Source organism: Gymnogyps californianus, chromosome 13 (genome assembly GCF_018139145.2).
Source record: "Gymnogyps californianus isolate 813 chromosome 13, ASM1813914v2, whole genome shotgun sequence".
Classification (NCBI taxonomy): Eukaryota; Metazoa; Chordata; class Aves; order Accipitriformes; family Cathartidae; genus Gymnogyps; species Gymnogyps californianus.
In genome coordinates, this window is record NC_059483.1 from 15,314,496 (window position 1) to 15,333,165 (window position 18,670).

Genomic DNA, 18,670 nt, shown 5'->3' on the forward strand with positions numbered 1-18,670 from the left:
CTTGCCAACATGAGCATTTTAGAATATAAGAAATAATAAGATACTGCAAGATCTGTGCTTCCAACTGCATGTTGTAAAAATTACCTTTGTCATGTATCCTCACAAACTATGATGTGCCCCTGCTAGCTTCTATGTAATTCTGTATGTTTCTGAGTTTCTGTTTGCTTTATGGAGATTGAGGGGTCAAGATTCCAAAGGAAAACATTTCTCACGAACAATTAGATCAAGGAACTTCTTTTCTAGATGTTGTATTTTACTTCTAGAATTATAATTTTGTGGTGATACAATGAATAATAATAAATTCATAGGAAAACATTTAAGTAAATGAGGAAGATGTCCAGAGATTTCTGTGCTGAGGTCTCTAGGGTACCAAATTAATAGGATAATATAAAAATATGTTTTATCTGTATCACTTTACTTTTTATTATTCAACCTGTATGATCTGAATAATTCACAACAGATTTATGTAAGATATTCTAGAATTCGGGAAAGTGAATTTAAAAAAATAAATACCGAAGATCTTTAAAAGCAAGACATTTTACAGAAATACTGTTAGATATCATATTGTAGTAAAACAAACTGAGATAAATGTTTTATGAAATAGTTGAATAATGAAAAATCTATAAAGAGAACTTTTTTGGCTAATCAGTTTATTTAATGATTTGATTAGACTTGACAATGTTTGCTATTTAAAGAGTGTTCAGAATGTAGTTGATTGTTCTCCTAGTGGTTAAAAGAAACATCTCACGTAGTGTGATATAGTAGCATATGTTCTGTTTTAATGAGAATATAACAACTTTCATTTTATTTTATCAGACAGGAAGCTTTGCTTGCTGCAATTAGTGAAAAAGATGCAAACATTGCCTTGCTTGAACTGTCTGCTTCAAAGAAAAAGAAGACTCAAGAGGAAGTAATGGCTCTTAAACGAGAGAAGGACAGATTAGTACATCAGTTAAAACAGCAGGTGGGGAGACATTCATTTTCCTACTTTCATGGCAACAGAAAATTGGCATTTTTTTCATTTGTACTATTTTATTCTAACCTCATATTGAAAGTCTTCAAGCCAGGTCTGACATGTGACAGCAGTTACAAAAGGTAGGAGGTGTTCAATGTAAGTGTTTATTGCTTCTCTATGGTTGTTAAGTATTTAGCTGCACGTTTGCTTGGCTCATATTATATGCAGCAAATACACTTTCTGTTTTCCCTCATATAGCTTCCAACGTTCTTCATTATGTGAGACAGAGGAGAGCAGATGCTCTTTGCCAAAAAGCAAGATCTATCTGTTCTGTTGACTCTTTCTAACCTTCTTCTGTTCAGTTATTTGCTTATCTGTTGTAAAATAATTGTGTTTTCAGAAGGTTTCAGGCTTTCTGAGAGGTTATCTGGAAATCGTGATTATCCTTAAAATAAATTCTCAAATGAGTAAAAATCACCCTGTCTTCAACACTGTAAGTCATCTGAGGTTTTAATAAAAAAACCATGTAGTTACAAACTCTAGAAATAGATTTTATCACAAGAAAATTTAATTTATGTTCTGTTTTATTAATGAGGAAAATAACCATACTAGACACAGTACACATGCACCAGACACAGTACATAGGTCTCTGTCTAATAAAAACGTTTAAAACTCTGCATACTGTGCAGTGGCTACTCCCCCGAATTTTAAAAGGTAATAGCCATAGCCAGAAGAGGTACTGTAGACAAGAGGACAAAGGATGTTCAGGTAACCTAGGTACTAAAGACCTGTGCTGTGTGTCATGTATGTTGTTAAACACCTTTCCTCTTTCAGAATAGGTGAAAAAGATGAGAAAGATGTTTTCAGACCATGTCCGAAGGTGTTGTATCTGGTATTTTCCTTTGTGTGACACTACTGAATTCTGTGATTGTTGCTTGAGGAGGAGGAGAATACCACTGGCAAAATCATTCTGGTCTCCTTAGCCTGTCAAAGCAACCACTCTGCTGTCAGGCAGTGTGCCACTTTACAAATGAGCATGCCATGTTAATAATGTTTAGGACATACTGCATAGTCAATGTTTTGATTCTTTATTCTGGATCATGCATTACATACTGTAGAACTCCATGCACTCAATAACAAAAAGTTAAGGAAAACCTTTGCTGCTATGCTGAATTCCCAATAGCTCTGACCTCATGCATCTAATCATTATAGCTTTTTCCCACAGGTCTATAAAAATAGGAAACAGCCCCTGAGCATGAACTTATCATCCACTCGTGATGCTGACTTCATTACAGACATTCCAGCCAAGTACCTGTGTTCCAGCCATGATGCACTCGTGTCTCAGGTCAGTCGGCTGGCCAGGAGACATTTCACCCAAATCGTATATGCTAAATAGGCAGACGTGCTTTATGCTTTTTAGTACTTCATCCCACTGTGCTGCATTGGAGCAGATGATGTTATGTTCCAAAGAATTTTAGGGCTTTTTGGTATGGTTTGTGTCGGAAAAGAGAAGGCAGTTATTTTCTTTTAGGTATCTTCTTTCACCTTTATCTTTTGTTAGTGAAGAGTAAATGAATACACCATTTTGCCATGTTCCATGATACCTGCCACAGATATTTTTAAAATGTTCATCAGAGACTTGGGCAAACTGATTTTTTTCCATTGTTTTTGTTTGGTTTTGTACCTTTAAGCTATTTCTGAAAAGTGTTCAAAACATTCATAACTTTTTTCAGAGTGAAGGAACAGCAGAAGAGGATTGCTAGAGAGGCATTGTTTTGGATAACTTCAGTTAGAATTGTAACCAAATACTTCAAATACCTCCATTATTTATAGTGATAAAGATCTTCAGTAAAGCTATTTAACTAGATTAAATTGATGCCAAAATAATCTCCCTGTTATCTCAGACACCACAAAAAAAAGAGACACCAGGAACAGGAATGTGGTTTAACTAGGTCACCACTTTATTACACTTAAGAATATCTGATAATAGAGGTTGTAGAGATCATTCATACTTCTTTAATCCCTTTGGGGAGAACCACTGTCAACCCCTAAAGCTTTCACATGTGCATCCAACACAAAGACTTGTTAGTGCCACTCTTCCTTGCTATGACTGTGCTGGGCTGGGGGGGAAGTGACAGATTCCACACTGTGTGATATATCCACTCTGTTCCTCAGTTTCTTTGAGAGGTGCTGTCTCCCAATCTATTTCTGATTCACTAGAACTTCAGTGAATGCAGTGAATCAGCTGCAGCATCAGTTTTTTTCTTATGGCCTTATTTGTCCCATCCCCCATTTCCACAGCTGTTTTACTGCTGAAAGACAGAAGAAAAAAAAGCCCAACTTCTCCAGCCTAATGTGATCCTGAAAGGAGAGAGATTTATAAATATTAGAAGATGACTCACTAGATAATGCTAAACATTAGGCCCCCAAATTCACTCCTGTTCTACACTGTAGGAGGAATTTTTGCTTTGAGAGGCAAAATAACATGTTGGGCAATGATAAAAACCTATATTCCCTTCATGTATATCCGCAACAGCAAATGGATTTCTGATGCACCTACCTATCCAATCAAGCAGGAAGCCTTCTGTTCATGGCTACAGGAGGCTGAGAACGTATCAAGGCAGCAGGGCAAAGGATGAAAAATGCAGACCTTAAAGAATCCAGGGAGTTTCTTTTTATGTTGCTCCTTTTCATGTTGCTCCTCACAAAGGTTCTCTGTCTTTCAGTTAGTGATGGGAAAGCTAGGTTGCATATGAAGCACTGTGGCTGAAAATCTTATTCGCAGAGCATCAACAAGAGTAGGCTTTCCCTGTTTCACAAAGAGACATCAGCTGATAGAGTAAATGTGTTGCAGACAAACTCCTCCTTTCTCCTTCAGCATCTGCAATTCAGACATTTATTCTGATATATTTATATCCTAGAGGAAGTCCCATTCTTGATTTGCACATCAAATAATGCATCTCCTGAACATAAAAAATACGGTCATATCTGTTCTGTGTTGCTACAAAATTTCTACTATTACAGGTGCATCAATTTTAGGAGATGTCTTCATTATATGTAAAAATATTTTGTACTGTGTTTCAGAGGAAAGTTGCTTTAGTCCACTTATTTTTCTGTCTTTTACAATTCCTGTGCTACTTCTAATATTCTCCAAATTTTGCTGAGAAGTGTTCTCTTCAGAACCAGACTTTCATTTCACCATTGTGTTAGACCTGTAAAACAGAAGGGCAGTTGTTGCAGTGTAAAGCAGCAGTTAATAAGGATTATGTCTTAAATCATGTAGCCAAGCTATTGGGAAATCATTTGTAATTATTTTAGAGTGCCAACTGAAGTTAGAAATTTGTTTGAACTTAATTTCACCTTGCCTGGAAATCTACATGCACTGTTGTCGATATCAGCGAAGCTCATGTAGAAGCAATGTCCTAGAGTTTCTTTAGATAATCTTGTTATATTTTCCTCATTCTACTGCAGAGTTCATGTGGTGATGCTGCAATTGAGCTTCTAATTGCATCTGCTCTCCTTATGTCCTCCATCTCTCCCAAGATCATCTTGTTTTTCGAAGACTTGTCATTTTAGTAAAGAAGCAATAATTTGAAATTAACTTTCAGTGAGGATGAGCTTTACCATTTGAAATAGAAAATATTATTTCAATCAAGTTTTGTTTTGTGATCTTTATAGACAGGTGAATCACTTTGGCCTAAAGAAGCTGTTGTGAAACTTCAGCCCTTGTGCTGCATCATCATGTATCTGACTGATTTGCTTTTTGCTTTTTGCTTTTGTTTGCAGTTTGGGGAGTTTCTATCTCAGAAACTCTCTGAGTCTGTGTTTCTGCTGCTGTCTCTTTCAGCGGCATCCTAGACTTTGACATGTAGTTTATACCTCCAAATCCATATTTCTAGCAATTTCAAATCATGCTGTACTATGGATCATTGCAATGGGTAATACCTAAAAAAGCACAACGTTATACTCCAAGCCTAGGATGCTAGTTTGCTATTGCTATTGAAGTGGTGGCTTCAGTGTCCGAGGTAGGATCTCTGTAGCTTGGAAAATCCTCTGCTGATATGAAAAAGTAAGTACAAAGGGCTTTTTTTGAGAGAGATACAAACGCTGTTTCTTGAGAGAGAGAGAAGGAGACGTATGTATGTGAATTCATCAGAATCCAAGATTTCTGATTGTATACATGAAATGCCCAGGAATATCCTCTTTAAGGCGTAAGAAGGGAAGTCACTGTCTTCCTCTGGAAAATCCTGTTGATGAAAGTAAATTTCCTGGAGTCAGAGGTTTTTTTCATACAAAGAATGTGAATACTCCTTGTCGTGGTTTAACCCCAGCCAGCAACTAAGCACCACACAGCCACTCGCTCACTTGCCCCCCAGCGGGATGGGGGAAAGAATCAGAAGAGTAAACGTGAGAAAACTCATGGGTTGAGATAAAGACAGTTTAATAAGTAAAGCAAAAGCCACGCACGCAAGCAAAGCAAAACAAGGAATTTATTCACTACTTCCCATCAGCAGCCAGCCGTTCAGCCATCTCCAGGAAAGCAGGGCTCCATCACGCAGAACAGTTACTTGGGAAGACAAATGCCATCACTCCAAATGTCCCCCCCTTCCTTCTTCTTCCCCCACCTTTATACACTGAGCATAACGTCCTATGGTATGGAATATCCCTTTGGTCAGTTGGGGTCAGCTGTCCCGGCTGTGTCCCCTCCCAGCTTCTTGTGCACCCCCAGCCCACTCGCTGGTGGGGTGGGGTGAGGAGCAGAAAAGGCCTTGACTCTGTGTGAGCACTGCTCAGCAATAGCTAAAACATCCCTGTATTATCAACACTGTTTTCAGCACAAACCCAAAACTTAGCCCCATACTAGCTACCATGAAGAAAATTAACTCTACCCCAGCCAAAACCAGCACACTTCTCCTTAATATTTCCGTGTGCTTTTTCACCTAACTCTGATGAGGCCAGTGAGGGTCGCAATTTAAGGGACGGGGTTGTGGAGTTTTAATGGATGTACTTCATAACATTTATAGGTGCTTACCTAGCTGGAACATCAAAATGTTTGCAAATTCATCTACTGCTACTCAGAATGCTGTACAGGAGCTGTGGTGGCTCCCACCATGTGAGGTCATTGTAAGCATCAAAAGCCTGCTCTTATTTAAAGAGATAGGGCACAGTATGTAGTAGATGTCTTAAAGGTTCAGGAGGTCAATTCTATTAAACTCAGTGGAGTAACCCGAAGTATTGAGGTTACTCATAGAATTTTATTGTTATTGGATTAAGGCCAGAAAAACAGATTCTATCGCTGCGCTGTAATGTATTGCAGACTTGCACTGAGATTGAATTGCCTAAATGCAAATGTAGCTGCTTTTACCACAGACTTACACTGTGAAAAACTTCTCTAATCTCTCTGGTAGACTCCTGAAGCATCCTGGTGTATTTTGTATTTCAACTGGAAGCTTCTTGTCTGTCCATAAGCTTCCTTAGAGTTACTTCAGAAGAATATTAACATTGTGCCACAGGCAATGAGCATGAAAAATTCCATGAGAGGAATAAAAGTACCAAGAGCTTTTCAATATCTAGGAGTAACAGGCTATTGTCTAAACAGGCACCATTTTGACAAAGATAAAACAAATACAGTGTACTGCCTGCTCAGGCATGAATATTCATCTTAGCGTATCCATGTCATAAACTTGATGTTATTTTATGTCTTTTATTTTCAATGTGGTTTGTCTTACAACAGTGAAGTCAGTTTTTACTCAGTTTGGAGGCAAAGTATTTACTTCCCAAATGCACCACCACCACCCCCCCAACTTAAAAAGACACCTGCATCCTTTTCTTTTTAATTAATCAACTATTTTTTTAGTTATAAAATGTGAATGTTTTCCACATTGACAAATGTACTGATTTCCATTGCTCGACAGTGCCTGCAGACTGACAAAGGACATTCCAATAGTAATCTAAACTAAAATAGAATTAAACCAGAAATAGAATGTGTTCAAAAAAGAAAGTTTAAAAAAAGTCTCAATTGCAAATTTCAGATTTTTTTCTCTTTTTAAATAGTTCATCACTTAAATAATGCTCCTAGCACAAAATATGCAGTTGAATGACTTTCTCCAATTTTTCTATTCTAATTTTTCTGGCCATTGGGAACGTCAAACAGATTGTAAACTACCAAGACATTGATTTTGAAGTAATTCGTCACAATTCTTCACACTGAAAAACAAGCCTCTTAAAGAAATGAAATATACTGCCTTTGTAAGGGAATGAGAACATATGTAATTTATTTTAAATATGAAGCTACAGATATACATATATTAAAGACCAAAATATTATTTATGTGAATGAGTTGAGCAGTCTTTTTATGGATTGTGACTGTGTGACTTTAAGTAAGACTGTTATTTCTAAGCTGGAAGTAAAGCATTGGTTTTATCTCAAGTGCTGGCTTACTTTTACATTTTGATAACCTAGGAAAATTCTTTGTATCACAGTGTATCCACCTGTAAAATTAGTAGTAATAATAGTGACCTCTGTGTTGCAAACACCTTCCCATAAGAAATGAGCATATTTAATTGTAATGATTTAAATAGAATTTAGCAGCTGCAATCTCTCAGTTAAATATTTATTGTTTAGTGGTTTAACGAAATGGCAAGCATAGTAATGCAATCCCAGCAAAACAGAACCACTGGAATTGTTTTGATTCATACACCAAATGCTATATTTTGAGAGCTATAGAACTTTATAGTAGGCTTAAAAAACCTTTCAGAAATACAGTATTAAACAAAATCACCACAAGCGCTTGGCTGAGTGATTACATAATATTTATAATCACCCTGGCCAAGATTCCTTTTGAGAATTCTGAGACAGCTATTTTTAGAGAAATTTGTATAGTGATGCAATCTTTCATGAAATAATTAGCTTAAAGTCCATTTTTAGAACATCTCAAGAGATTTTGGTAAGAGCAGAAGACACTGCTATGTTACTGATTCATTCTGAACTTGGATACTGTGAGAAAATTTCCCAGTTGCCTCTTTTCACTTTTGGGATATAGAGCCAAAAATGTAAGTGGAGTTGGCCAAAATGCAAGGTCTTCTAACTCCTTGAGAACATTTTATTTTTCTTCTCAAAACATGAAATTGGAAACCTTTCCAATGTTTTCAGGACTGCAGGTGTACAGAATACTCTGGCCAGAGGCAAAGCTGGTGTTTGGCAGTCTTCTCTAGTCTATTAGTTCACTACTCTATATTTCATCACATGAAGATATTGCTAATGAAACAAAAAGGCTGAGAAACAATCAAGGAATTTTAAAAATCTGTGTAACCACAGTTGCTCAGCAGATTAACCACTAGCAATATTTTCTCCTGCATGCAATACATAGAACTATTTCTTACTAATTAACATCCAAATATTTCAAAGAACTCTTTCAGCAGCAAAGGAGTAAAATGGAATTGGAGGCAGCATGTTGCATTACATATACTGTTCTAGTTAAGCACACCAGAAATAGTACTAATGTGATATTATTGTGGTGACATCAAGCAGTCAAGAATAAAAAAATACCCCAAGTTATATTTTCCCTGTTAGATTAATTCAGCTGTATTTCCTTGTGTATTTTATGATATTGAAAGTGTTTATATTACTGTATAAGAAAAAGAATAGGATTAGAAATTGTTGTGGTTGTGATTATTCTGGCAGCCCAAAACATTCTTCTGAAACACTGTTATTAATTAATTGCATTTAAGCCCTCTAATGTTTAACAATTGTGGGAACAACAAAGTCTTGCAATGCTTTCTTATGGTGTCTGTAGACATTATCATCTGTAGACTTTGTGATCAGTAGCACTGTCGTGGTATTGTGTTTGTTCCTAATCACTATTGCTTCTGTTTCTGATATTGTCAAACTAAGTTAATGTTTCTGATTTCCTTGAATTTCACAGGTGGCAATATTATAGGAGCACAGAATACTACATTGTTGTTGTTGTTGTTGTTGTTATTATTATATACACAGATCTGCTTCAGAGAGAGATTTATTGTACTGTTGAGTCTAAATGTTACTGCACAGTAAATAGAATCCATGTTATGAAGCCATTCACATGGGTACTGCAGACATATTTGACCATTGTGCTATTTTTTTTCCTCTTCTGTTTATACTGTTTACTATCACTCTTAATATTGGTCTTGCTCAGGCTTTAAGCACCTAACTTTGAACAAAGGAGTAGTTTGAGACCCTTAAGTTTTAGGAGTTTTATTTTTCTTACAGTTATGCTACACAAGCTCCTTGTTTTATTTTGGGCAGATAAGAATAGATCTTCTAATAACTTCATATATTGAACTCTCATATGAGGAAAATCAGTCTGGTTATTTTTTCCTTGAAAATTCTCAGGCAATGTAGCAAAATGGCTATTAATCTCTGATTTTAAACATGTCTGTTCAGATCCCATTGATGTCAATACAAGCAGCCCATGCATTCACTGGCCTTAAATTTATTTACTATCTTAAAAATCCTTGTAGTTTATACTTTTCTATTAATTAGAAATATCCTAAGGCAATATTTCTGCATGTCTTAACATTGGATTTCATTCTCTTCATTTGTAATCTGACTTTTGAATCTGTATTTTTGAATCTGAGTCAGTAATTCTCAATTTTGCCAAGTACAAGCAGCTTAGATATAAACCCAATATGGATAGATTAGTGGAGGGGTGAAACAGCAGAGTGCCACTTCTCCCTATAGCTTAATGCAGCAGGCTCCATATGGCACAAGGTAAGAAAGAGAATGTGTGTGTGTAGCTAATAGCCTTTGCCTGATCAAATTAGTTAATTCAGAAGAAATGTTCTGTGTTGGAAAAATACTGAAAATGTTGGCAGTGCTTACACAACACTTTTCACATATTCTCAGTAAGATTTGACGGTTTATATTATAAAAGTTGAAGGACTCAAGTCATAGCTGGATATAGCATCACTTTTTCCTCCTTATGCTCTCGGGAATCCAAATTCTTTCGGATGGTATTTTTACACAAACATTTTCCAATGAGAGGGGCTTCTTTTGCCTTGTAGCCTATAGCAGTCAGGCCCTGAAGGCATCACAGGCTTGGTACATAAGTCCTTTCCTGCTTTGTAGTTGGTGATCTGGTTTAAAATCTGTTTCTGTTTGTTCTCTGTTCAGAGTTTTTTCATTCTTGAAGAATTTATATCATATCTTAAGCATGGCCATGTCTAATGGCACCCTTTTTCACTGGTGATAATCTCATTGTGAACTTATACTAGCACCTCTCAATAGCTATAGCTGTCATAATCCACTTTGTTCAGACAAACGGTTTAACGCCACTGAGAATGAAAATCTTAAATGGAAAAAGTAGGTAATGCAGATATAAACTAATGTATATATTAACACTGGAACTTTTGTAATTTTTGATCTGGCTGGCTTGATAGGTGAAAATGGGTATTAAGTATCTCAGATAAGAATAGTGAATATCTCCGTTATATAAATGAGTGAACTCCCAAGCCAAATAGTTGGTTTTTTTTTTTCTCCATGAGACATTTTTGAAACAAGTCCTTAAGTTCTACTACAAAGTACCCCATGATAATAAAGCTAAATATAGTTTAACACTTGATCTCAAGTACAGTGCTAAGTATCCAGTTATGAAAAAAATATTGTAAAAATTGGGTGTCAGATTTTTCTGTTCCTGTGATGGTGGATAAAACTTATCATTTCTACAATCTAGGATCAAACAAAAATTAGTTATAGGTAAGGTGTCTCTATAAAGCATATCAAGACAGTGTTACGATGTTATCTCCATTTCGGTCCATATTCCAATATACCATCCATGTGTTGAAATTTATGTTTTATTTATCAATTTTTATTGCATACAATGGAAGAAATGTAGTAATTTCCACTTAGGCTATATTTTGTATATGATACAAATGAGAGAGCTGAGCTTGCTAATGAAATTGCAAAAATTACAGCTGAAATGAACTATTCAGGCCTTAGAAATGCTGAAAGAAAATCAGTGCTACTAACCAGACATTTGCAGTTTCAAAGGTCTTGTTTAGCTACTGAAGTTTCTGATTCATGTCTGGTTTTAAATAATTATTATGGGCAAGTATCTTTTTAATGAGTTATTTCCTGTTGTAAAAAAAAAAGGAAAAACCCAGAGAACCTGACCTTCTTACGTTGCTTGTCTGCATTTAGTAGGACCTGGCCTGAGATGTCCTCAGGCAGCTACTGTTTCAGAGCTTTAATTATGCTTTTTAACCCACTTTGTGTCTATGTTCTTACATACTTCTATGTAATTACCAAGTTTAGTAGTAGGACTCAGACAAATACTTTTAGCATGACTTTAGCCTATACATTACCGAGTATGCTGTATTATTACAAGATATTTCCTGCGCTTCAAGCCATACTTTTAATTCACAGAACTTTAAAAGACTTCAAAAACACAAACTCTAAATGCAGAGGCTGCAACTAAAAAGTCAGATGGACCATGTTCAAATCGACATAACGTTGTTCAATCACAAGTGTCAGGAAAGCTGAAATTTGGCCTTAGTACTTTAGATAAGTGTCTGCATGGCACTTGGAACTGCTGCCTGTCTCGGTCTGCCAAGTGTCTAATATCCCAGCTAGTGTTTGTGAGACTAGTATCTTTCAGCTCGTGAAGAGGGAGACTTACTATGAGCACTAACTTCTTTCAGGATAAGTCAGTCACATTTTGTAATCTTGCAAAGCAGCAGGTGTAATGGTTGTTAATATCAGTTAAATAGGACTCTAGTTAAAAAAGAACCAAAATATATGTAAAAATTTTATGCTCATGTTCAACACTAAATTATCAGATCCAAGTCTTTGAAAAGACCTACATTGGAAGATGCTTTCCATTGCTGCACAGGAGACAGAGTACCTGATTTGACCAGCAATTGCTTTTATATTTCACCTGGGAGGAAGGTTGGATTTCATGAAAACTTGGAAAATACTCAGTACTGTTTCTTAGTCCCTGTTCTCTGTCCTGTGAAACTGGGGAGGGCAGACAGGGCCTGAAGAACAAGCCTTCTGGTTGCATGCGTGTTACGTATGACAAGAATTGTAAGATTTTAATGTAAAACATCACATGAATTAAGTTTAATATATAACTAGATATAGACGGAAAAAAGAAAAAATTATATGCCTTCTTAGCACAAAAACTTTACTGTGTTCTTTACTTCATATGCAACAGTAGTATCATTAACGAGGTAAAAAATAGAGTTAAATGAGGAGTAGCCAAACTTTTCTCTAATAAGCTATCATGTGCACTTTTAGCCTGCATGCATCCTGTCTCTCACACTTTCCAAGACAAGTCATACACTATAACAGGAAAAGAAAAACATGCTTATTAGCCCATTTGGAATTTTAACAGGGAAAAAACTGTGTTCTTCAATGGAGGCAGGAAACAAAGCAGCAAAACCCATGTTAAAATACAGCTAAGAGTAAGAATATAAGAATATATTACATTACAGGGATGTTATAAAAAGTTAAAAAAATGCATAATTAAAGCACTCAGTAAAACATAACTCTACCCCATAGTGATGCATTCCAACACCCATATGGTTATGATTATGATAGTTATTTAGCATCTGAAGTTCCTAGTTAGTTACCATACTGTAATGTTTTTGTTATCTTTTGGTTACTGATGAGTGCTTGCAAACTTATAGTCTTCATAACTTAAGTTTTTTTTCTGTTGGAATTTTCTTCGTGTCTAAAAGCTCACTGCATAAGCAACAAAAAAGCCTGAATTGAATATTATCATATATTTCTAACAATAGAAGACAAGAGTATAATTTATTTTGGAAATAATTAGCATTACGTTGCTAGTATTATGTTGTTAGAAGTTGCCTGAATAATTAGCATAAAGTAATACAAGCTCTGGAATACTTTGAAGTGTATTGAAGAATATTGAAGTCCACTTCTTCCATGCAGCTCTAGTATTGGCAAAAGGTCCTTCAAAGCAGTGGCCAATTAACAGATCCTTCGGGTTGTGGAAAAATGATACAAGTCCTTCTGTCAAAAGCATAGTTGGTGGATGTATTTTAACAATTTGTCTCATTTAATCATGTGTTGATTCAAGAAGTGTGCTACCATTAACAATAATAGCCTTGGAATGATCTTTTTTTACTTCAGCTAGATAATTAGTGAACCAGTGCTCAAAAATCTCTAAGTATATAGAGAAGTTTAAGCAAAAGAAGTTTCAACTGAAACTTTGCAATGGATTCAAATTAAGCTCACTATTTGGCTTATTATCAAATCAGTTATGCAGGATGCATGTATCTCTAGTAAGCTTGAGATGCTCAAAGAGGGTAGAACTAAATGACAGTGATGTTGAACATGTTTTTTAGAGGCTCCAAGGTTGGAACTTGAACTTCTTATTTTTGATGTCAGAAAAATATTTAATGATGATCAGACAACAGAAGTGAAATAAATGGAAACTTGCTGAAGAGTTAAAAAAAAAAAAAAAAGGCAGTGAACTTGACCAAGTTCTAGAAATACAGGCTTTACATGGCATTTAATTTTAATTTTCAGTGTAGCCTGTGATGACTTCTTTGGTCTTAGAAGTCACCATAAGGGTTACTCAGAAACACAGCATTCTGTGCTGCCTTCTGAAATGTCTTTTGTAGCTACTTTTCAAGACTGTCTTCCTCTGTTACACAAGCATAACAGCCTACATTGTGGAACATTTTGTATTTTTTAGTGAACAAATATATTCTGTTTTCGTAAACTCTTCATTTCGTGCAAATTGTTATAGTCCTTTAACAGACTGTGAGTGATGAATGTAATTTGGTGAACTTTAAGGATGTTTGAGGCCAAGTACAGCATTTGTTGTCCAATATTTAATTAACTGTAACTTATCAAATAACAAATCAGCTATAAATTGTATTCTATGGTAGTTAGCAACTTTTGTGTTGTACGGCACTAGAAATGATAAATTCTTCACTTGTCTTCAGACAATAACAGTTTTCAAAAAATGTGTAAAAATATTGTTCTGACATGAAAACCGATTTTATTTGGAGAGAGTAAGTACAGAGCTGGCTTAATTAGCAAACATTTTATTGACCCTCAGCTGATGGAATTCAGGCTTGAAGCACTGGATTCATACTGGAAAACCAATTGCAGTTGCACATGCTTTCATTAAATCCAGGTTAATTCCACTAAGTTTATGCAACTTCTAGATAAACTTGGTTAACTATATAGTCTTAAGCACACAACTTTTTAGATCCTTACCTTCTGGATTTCAAGTTAAAAAAAGATTTTATTTGTGTTTTCTAAAATTATTGTCTTAGGAAAAAAAAGCTCAGATTAAATCATTTATTAGTAAAAATCAGGAAGACTAGAACTAAACGTCTGCCACATGAAGATCTCAAAGTGCTTTGTGGAAATATTAGCATGCTTATTGTCAAATAGTGAAATTGCAAGAAATAGAGGTTCTGTGTCATTGAAGACAAGAGGCCATTGCAGAATCAAAGCTACAATGTTGGTCTCTAGATTATAAATTACATGCTTGAATAATTAGACCACAGGATATCTCCAGGATAGCTTGTAGGCCTTATATCTGACCCCTTCCCATATCATATAGGGAAAAATCCTACCCTATTGAAAGTGAATATTCTAGAAATGTTTCAAATTCCATTTAGTGAAGAGAGATTGAGAAGAAAATCCAAAACAAAGTAATAGCTATTGAATGGTATTACACCTATATCCCAGAGCAACAAATCTTACTATTTTTCCTCATTTGAACCTCATTCATGAGAGTTTTGTTGTTAACTTGATCCAGATGACAGATCAAAGCATAGTTCCCTATTGCCACCTTGCTAAAATATTTTTTAAAAGACAGTTTTAATATTATAGTTTTACAGTTACAGATTGCTGTTAAGCTATCTGGTCTGTTACCAGTCAATCAAAGACTTTCATTTCACTTCAGTAGATCCTTACTTAAACTCAACAGAATTTTAGGAGGACAAGAAATATCTGTCAGTTTTCTTACAGTGCTAGATCATAAATTCTTTGGTAAGTGGGCTAAAAATTCAGTTACACATACCATTCATGACCTTGACAGCTTAGCAAATAGTGATATTGAATGATCAAAGACAACTGTTTCAAGCCCTAAGGGTTAATATACCTGTGCACCTTGATTTAAGCTGCTTTTAATTCCTCCATCATTCCTTTATTTCAAAATGGATGCAGTATTTATTGAATGTAGTCAATAAATTTAAAGCAAAAAAATCTGAGGAAACTGTTTAGGCTAAAACTAATAAGGCTATACATGGTCTGTAGGAGAGGCAGTTAATTAATTGTTGCATTTTACAAGTTGACATTTTTTTCTTTCCTAGTATAAATCCAAATTAAAATCTGCTCCTTCTCAGGTGTGGGCCTAGTGTTCACCAGGCATTTTCAAAAAGAACTGTCGTTATGGTAATTTTGTTGTCAGAGCTGTGGCTATGTAAATTTTGAGAAACCTCGTTTTCAGGAAAACCATATCAATAATAATAGTTTTGAGAGGAAAATGTGAATAAAATTTTGAACTCTATAATATAACTATTTTAGATATGGAGTAACTCGTGCAGAGTAATGTATGATGCAAATTAGATATGGCACAGTTTAAATGCGTATACAATCATCACTCTAATTTTCATGAATTGTACATTCCAAGATTGAGTTTCCTGATCATCCAGAAAAGTCATATTGAATAATCTGTTATGCTTTCAGAAGTAATATAAGAAAAGGTCTTGGATGTTCTTGAATAGGAAATTTTCCAGTATGCTGAAGATGTTGCAGGAAATGATGACATTGCCAAGTCAGTAGGTGGTATTTTTTCCTCGCAGTCAGTAGTGAGGCAGTGTCCTAATGTGTTCATATGGGACCCAGACCATGAGGATTTACTCTCTGTCTGACGAGGCAACATCCTAAAATGTATACACCTTTCTGTGTGTTTGTGTATGTGCTTGTATGTAAGTGCAGGGGTGTGAAGCCCTGGGGTCCTGAACAAATTCCAACGTGGTTAATTAATTTCTTCCTCAAGTAAAAATATACCTGGCATTTCAAAGCCTACTAAAGATTAAAATAGTTAGCAAGGGAAGCAAACAGAAGTAATGTTACAGATTTTTGTTTAGAAGGACCTGAAAAGGATTATATTGTTCCTCTGAATGGCTTTACTTTTGTTCCTCCTCCAGAAATGCTCCTGTTCATCCTCCTCAAAAGTCCTGCTTTTGAAAGTTTGAAATCATGCCGTGTTTTGTACTTCTGAAGTCAAAGCTAAGCATACCTGGAAAATACAGTTCAGTGTGGAAGTATAGCACTCTGACAGTAGCTAAAGCAAAGACAAACAGAACCTCAAAATCATATTAGTTATCATTGTGAAGAGCTAACAAATAAAAACCAAAAGCTTTTAAAAATAATATTTTGCAAAATATTTAGCATCATTTTAAGAAATTAATGGCAATCACAAGTCATGTAAAAGTTTGGATTGTTTGATGATCACCTGAGTGGAAAAGAAATTCTCATTTCGCATTTCTTATATATTTTGCTTCCAGAACAGGCACACTAAAGGAAGCCTACTACAACATTAACATTTCTTTGTGCACATTTTACTGCAATCTGGCATCCAAAAGGAAGAAACATTAGAAGTGGTTTATTTATATTTCAGCACCAAATTAGAAGGATGACATCATTCATTTACAGTTCTTATCCCATGACACGTCTAATCCCCAACACCTCATTACAGGGGACACTTTTAGGATTGCATATATCATCTTGTTTAACTTTTGCATTCTTTTATGGAATACAGTTGAAAGGTAGGAAATTTAAGGCTGTTCATTGATAAGAAAATAAACTAATAAAATGTTAGGAGCTTCCCCAAAGAGGCAGGATATTACAGTGTTTACAGTAAGTGGGTTATTATTTGTCTATTAATTGTCCATCTTTTCCACTCTTTTGTTCAAAAGGCCTTCCTCTTTGAATCTAAAGACAAACAGACCAACTATGATGATTCAGACTGAGTTGATCTTTTGGCAAAATTGGTAGAAATTCATAGCTGAAATTCATGCAGCTGTATGCTTCCATCTTCTTATCCGGGAGGGAGAAAATGCAATGATTCCAACTGTGCAGAAAATAGTGTTAAAAAATGTGAAATGATACCATATAGTGCCACTGCAATTCCTGTTCAAAGGAATCCACCACTTGACCTGTGGAGGACATTTATTCTGTAACACACTGAGAAGATGCTCTTTTAGTGCTATAGAGATGCTCAGAAAGAGTCTGACAGTGGCTAAAGCATGTGTGCATCTGATCTGTGGTTGTTCCTCTGTCTTGTTATTGTGGATGCCTTAAGGGTTTGGTTTGGTTGGTTGGTTGCTTTTGCTTGAACGAAGTACAGGTCCCCTCCTGTAAAATAGTTTTCTATGATCCTGCTAATGGACATCATGTGAAGTGCTTGAGAAGCACTGTGACATTTCAAAAAAAATTAATTGCTAAAAAGACACATCAGGATTTCCTGTGATCCCTGTGGTTCATAGTTTTCCTCGCATCAGATATTGTTATACTTCAAATATTGTGTAATATGAATATTTAGTTTGCTTTTTTTCCAAATCTCTTTTCTACTTTAGCAAAAAACATTAAAATTGGGGAATTTAATAGCAATCTCTGAGTTTTTACATTTTCTATTAAAATATACTTACCAGTGAAATTTTCCTAACAGACATTTTGATATAGGATTGTTCTCATAGGAAAATCAATTTACAATCGTTCTGGAAGTAAATTTACAACATACTAGTTATGCGACACCAGCTATCTCATGGGCACTTCGAATTGGAAGCCAGTTAGACCTGTTAATATAGGAACATACCCAAACAAATGAGTTGTGTTTAAATTCATCTGTTTAAGTTGGTTCTTTAGAACTCATTAGTTTGAGCAAAGTCCTGGGGTAATGTGTTTAGCCAGCGTCCTCACTGGAGTTAGCACGTATCCTGCTACCTTGGAGCATGGGTAGAACTAAACTGTGGCTTTTTGCAGTTGATTTCAGTCTCTTATCTTTACTGTTCACCAAAAGTGTCTATGTGCAAAGTAGACTTGTTTGTGCTTGACCAACTGAAATGATGTCCACATAGAGAACTGGCACAAAGTAGATAATGCTCCTTCAAGAACAACCTTTCTCCTATAGGGTTCAGGTGAAATTTTTGAAGATGACATTAAGTGTGTTAAGACTGCTGTCTTTCCTTCAGTCATCTGCATGATATTAATTGTATATGTCTCTAATTGAGTCTTCTAATTTTGGAAGAGGTCTTTGAGAGTTGACAGCATTTTCTTCTGGGTTTTGTTAGTGCATAAATAGGTAAAACTTGATTACAGGTTAACAAGTTTGCCTGAGACAGCCTTCAGTCCTACTAACAGAAAAAATAAGTACTGTATCCACTGGTATTGGGCAATTGGTAGTAAGATATTTTTGGTATTATGAGCAAGGTTTGAATTATTCCAGTCTATGTATTTCATGGTACGGAATAATTGTAATAGTGATAAAGAGCAGCGATGTATTTTGTTATCTCATGGTGACATAGATTTTATTATCTGTACACGGCAGTAGCTGAAGTGTTGATCTTCTTTTTTTCAAGATCTGTATCTAAGACTTACTTTCATTCAGTAATATGTGTCAAGTTCCATAATCACTTGTTTCTCTAAGTGCCTGTGTCTGTATCAGTTAGTTTTCAGATTCTTTTA

General features: G+C 35.5%; 1 protein-coding gene across 1 annotated transcript in view; it reads left to right on the plus strand.

The window, feature by feature from the left end:
- ERC2 (ELKS/RAB6-interacting/CAST family member 2) overlaps positions 1 to 18,670 on the plus strand; it is a 396,230-nt gene that overhangs the window by 376,129 nt on the left and 1,431 nt on the right. Inside the window, exon 20 of the mRNA XM_050904885.1 lies at positions 817 to 964. Within this exon, the coding sequence (XP_050760842.1) occupies positions 817 to 964 (148 nt within the window). The remainder of the gene's footprint in view (positions 1 to 816; positions 965 to 18,670) is intronic.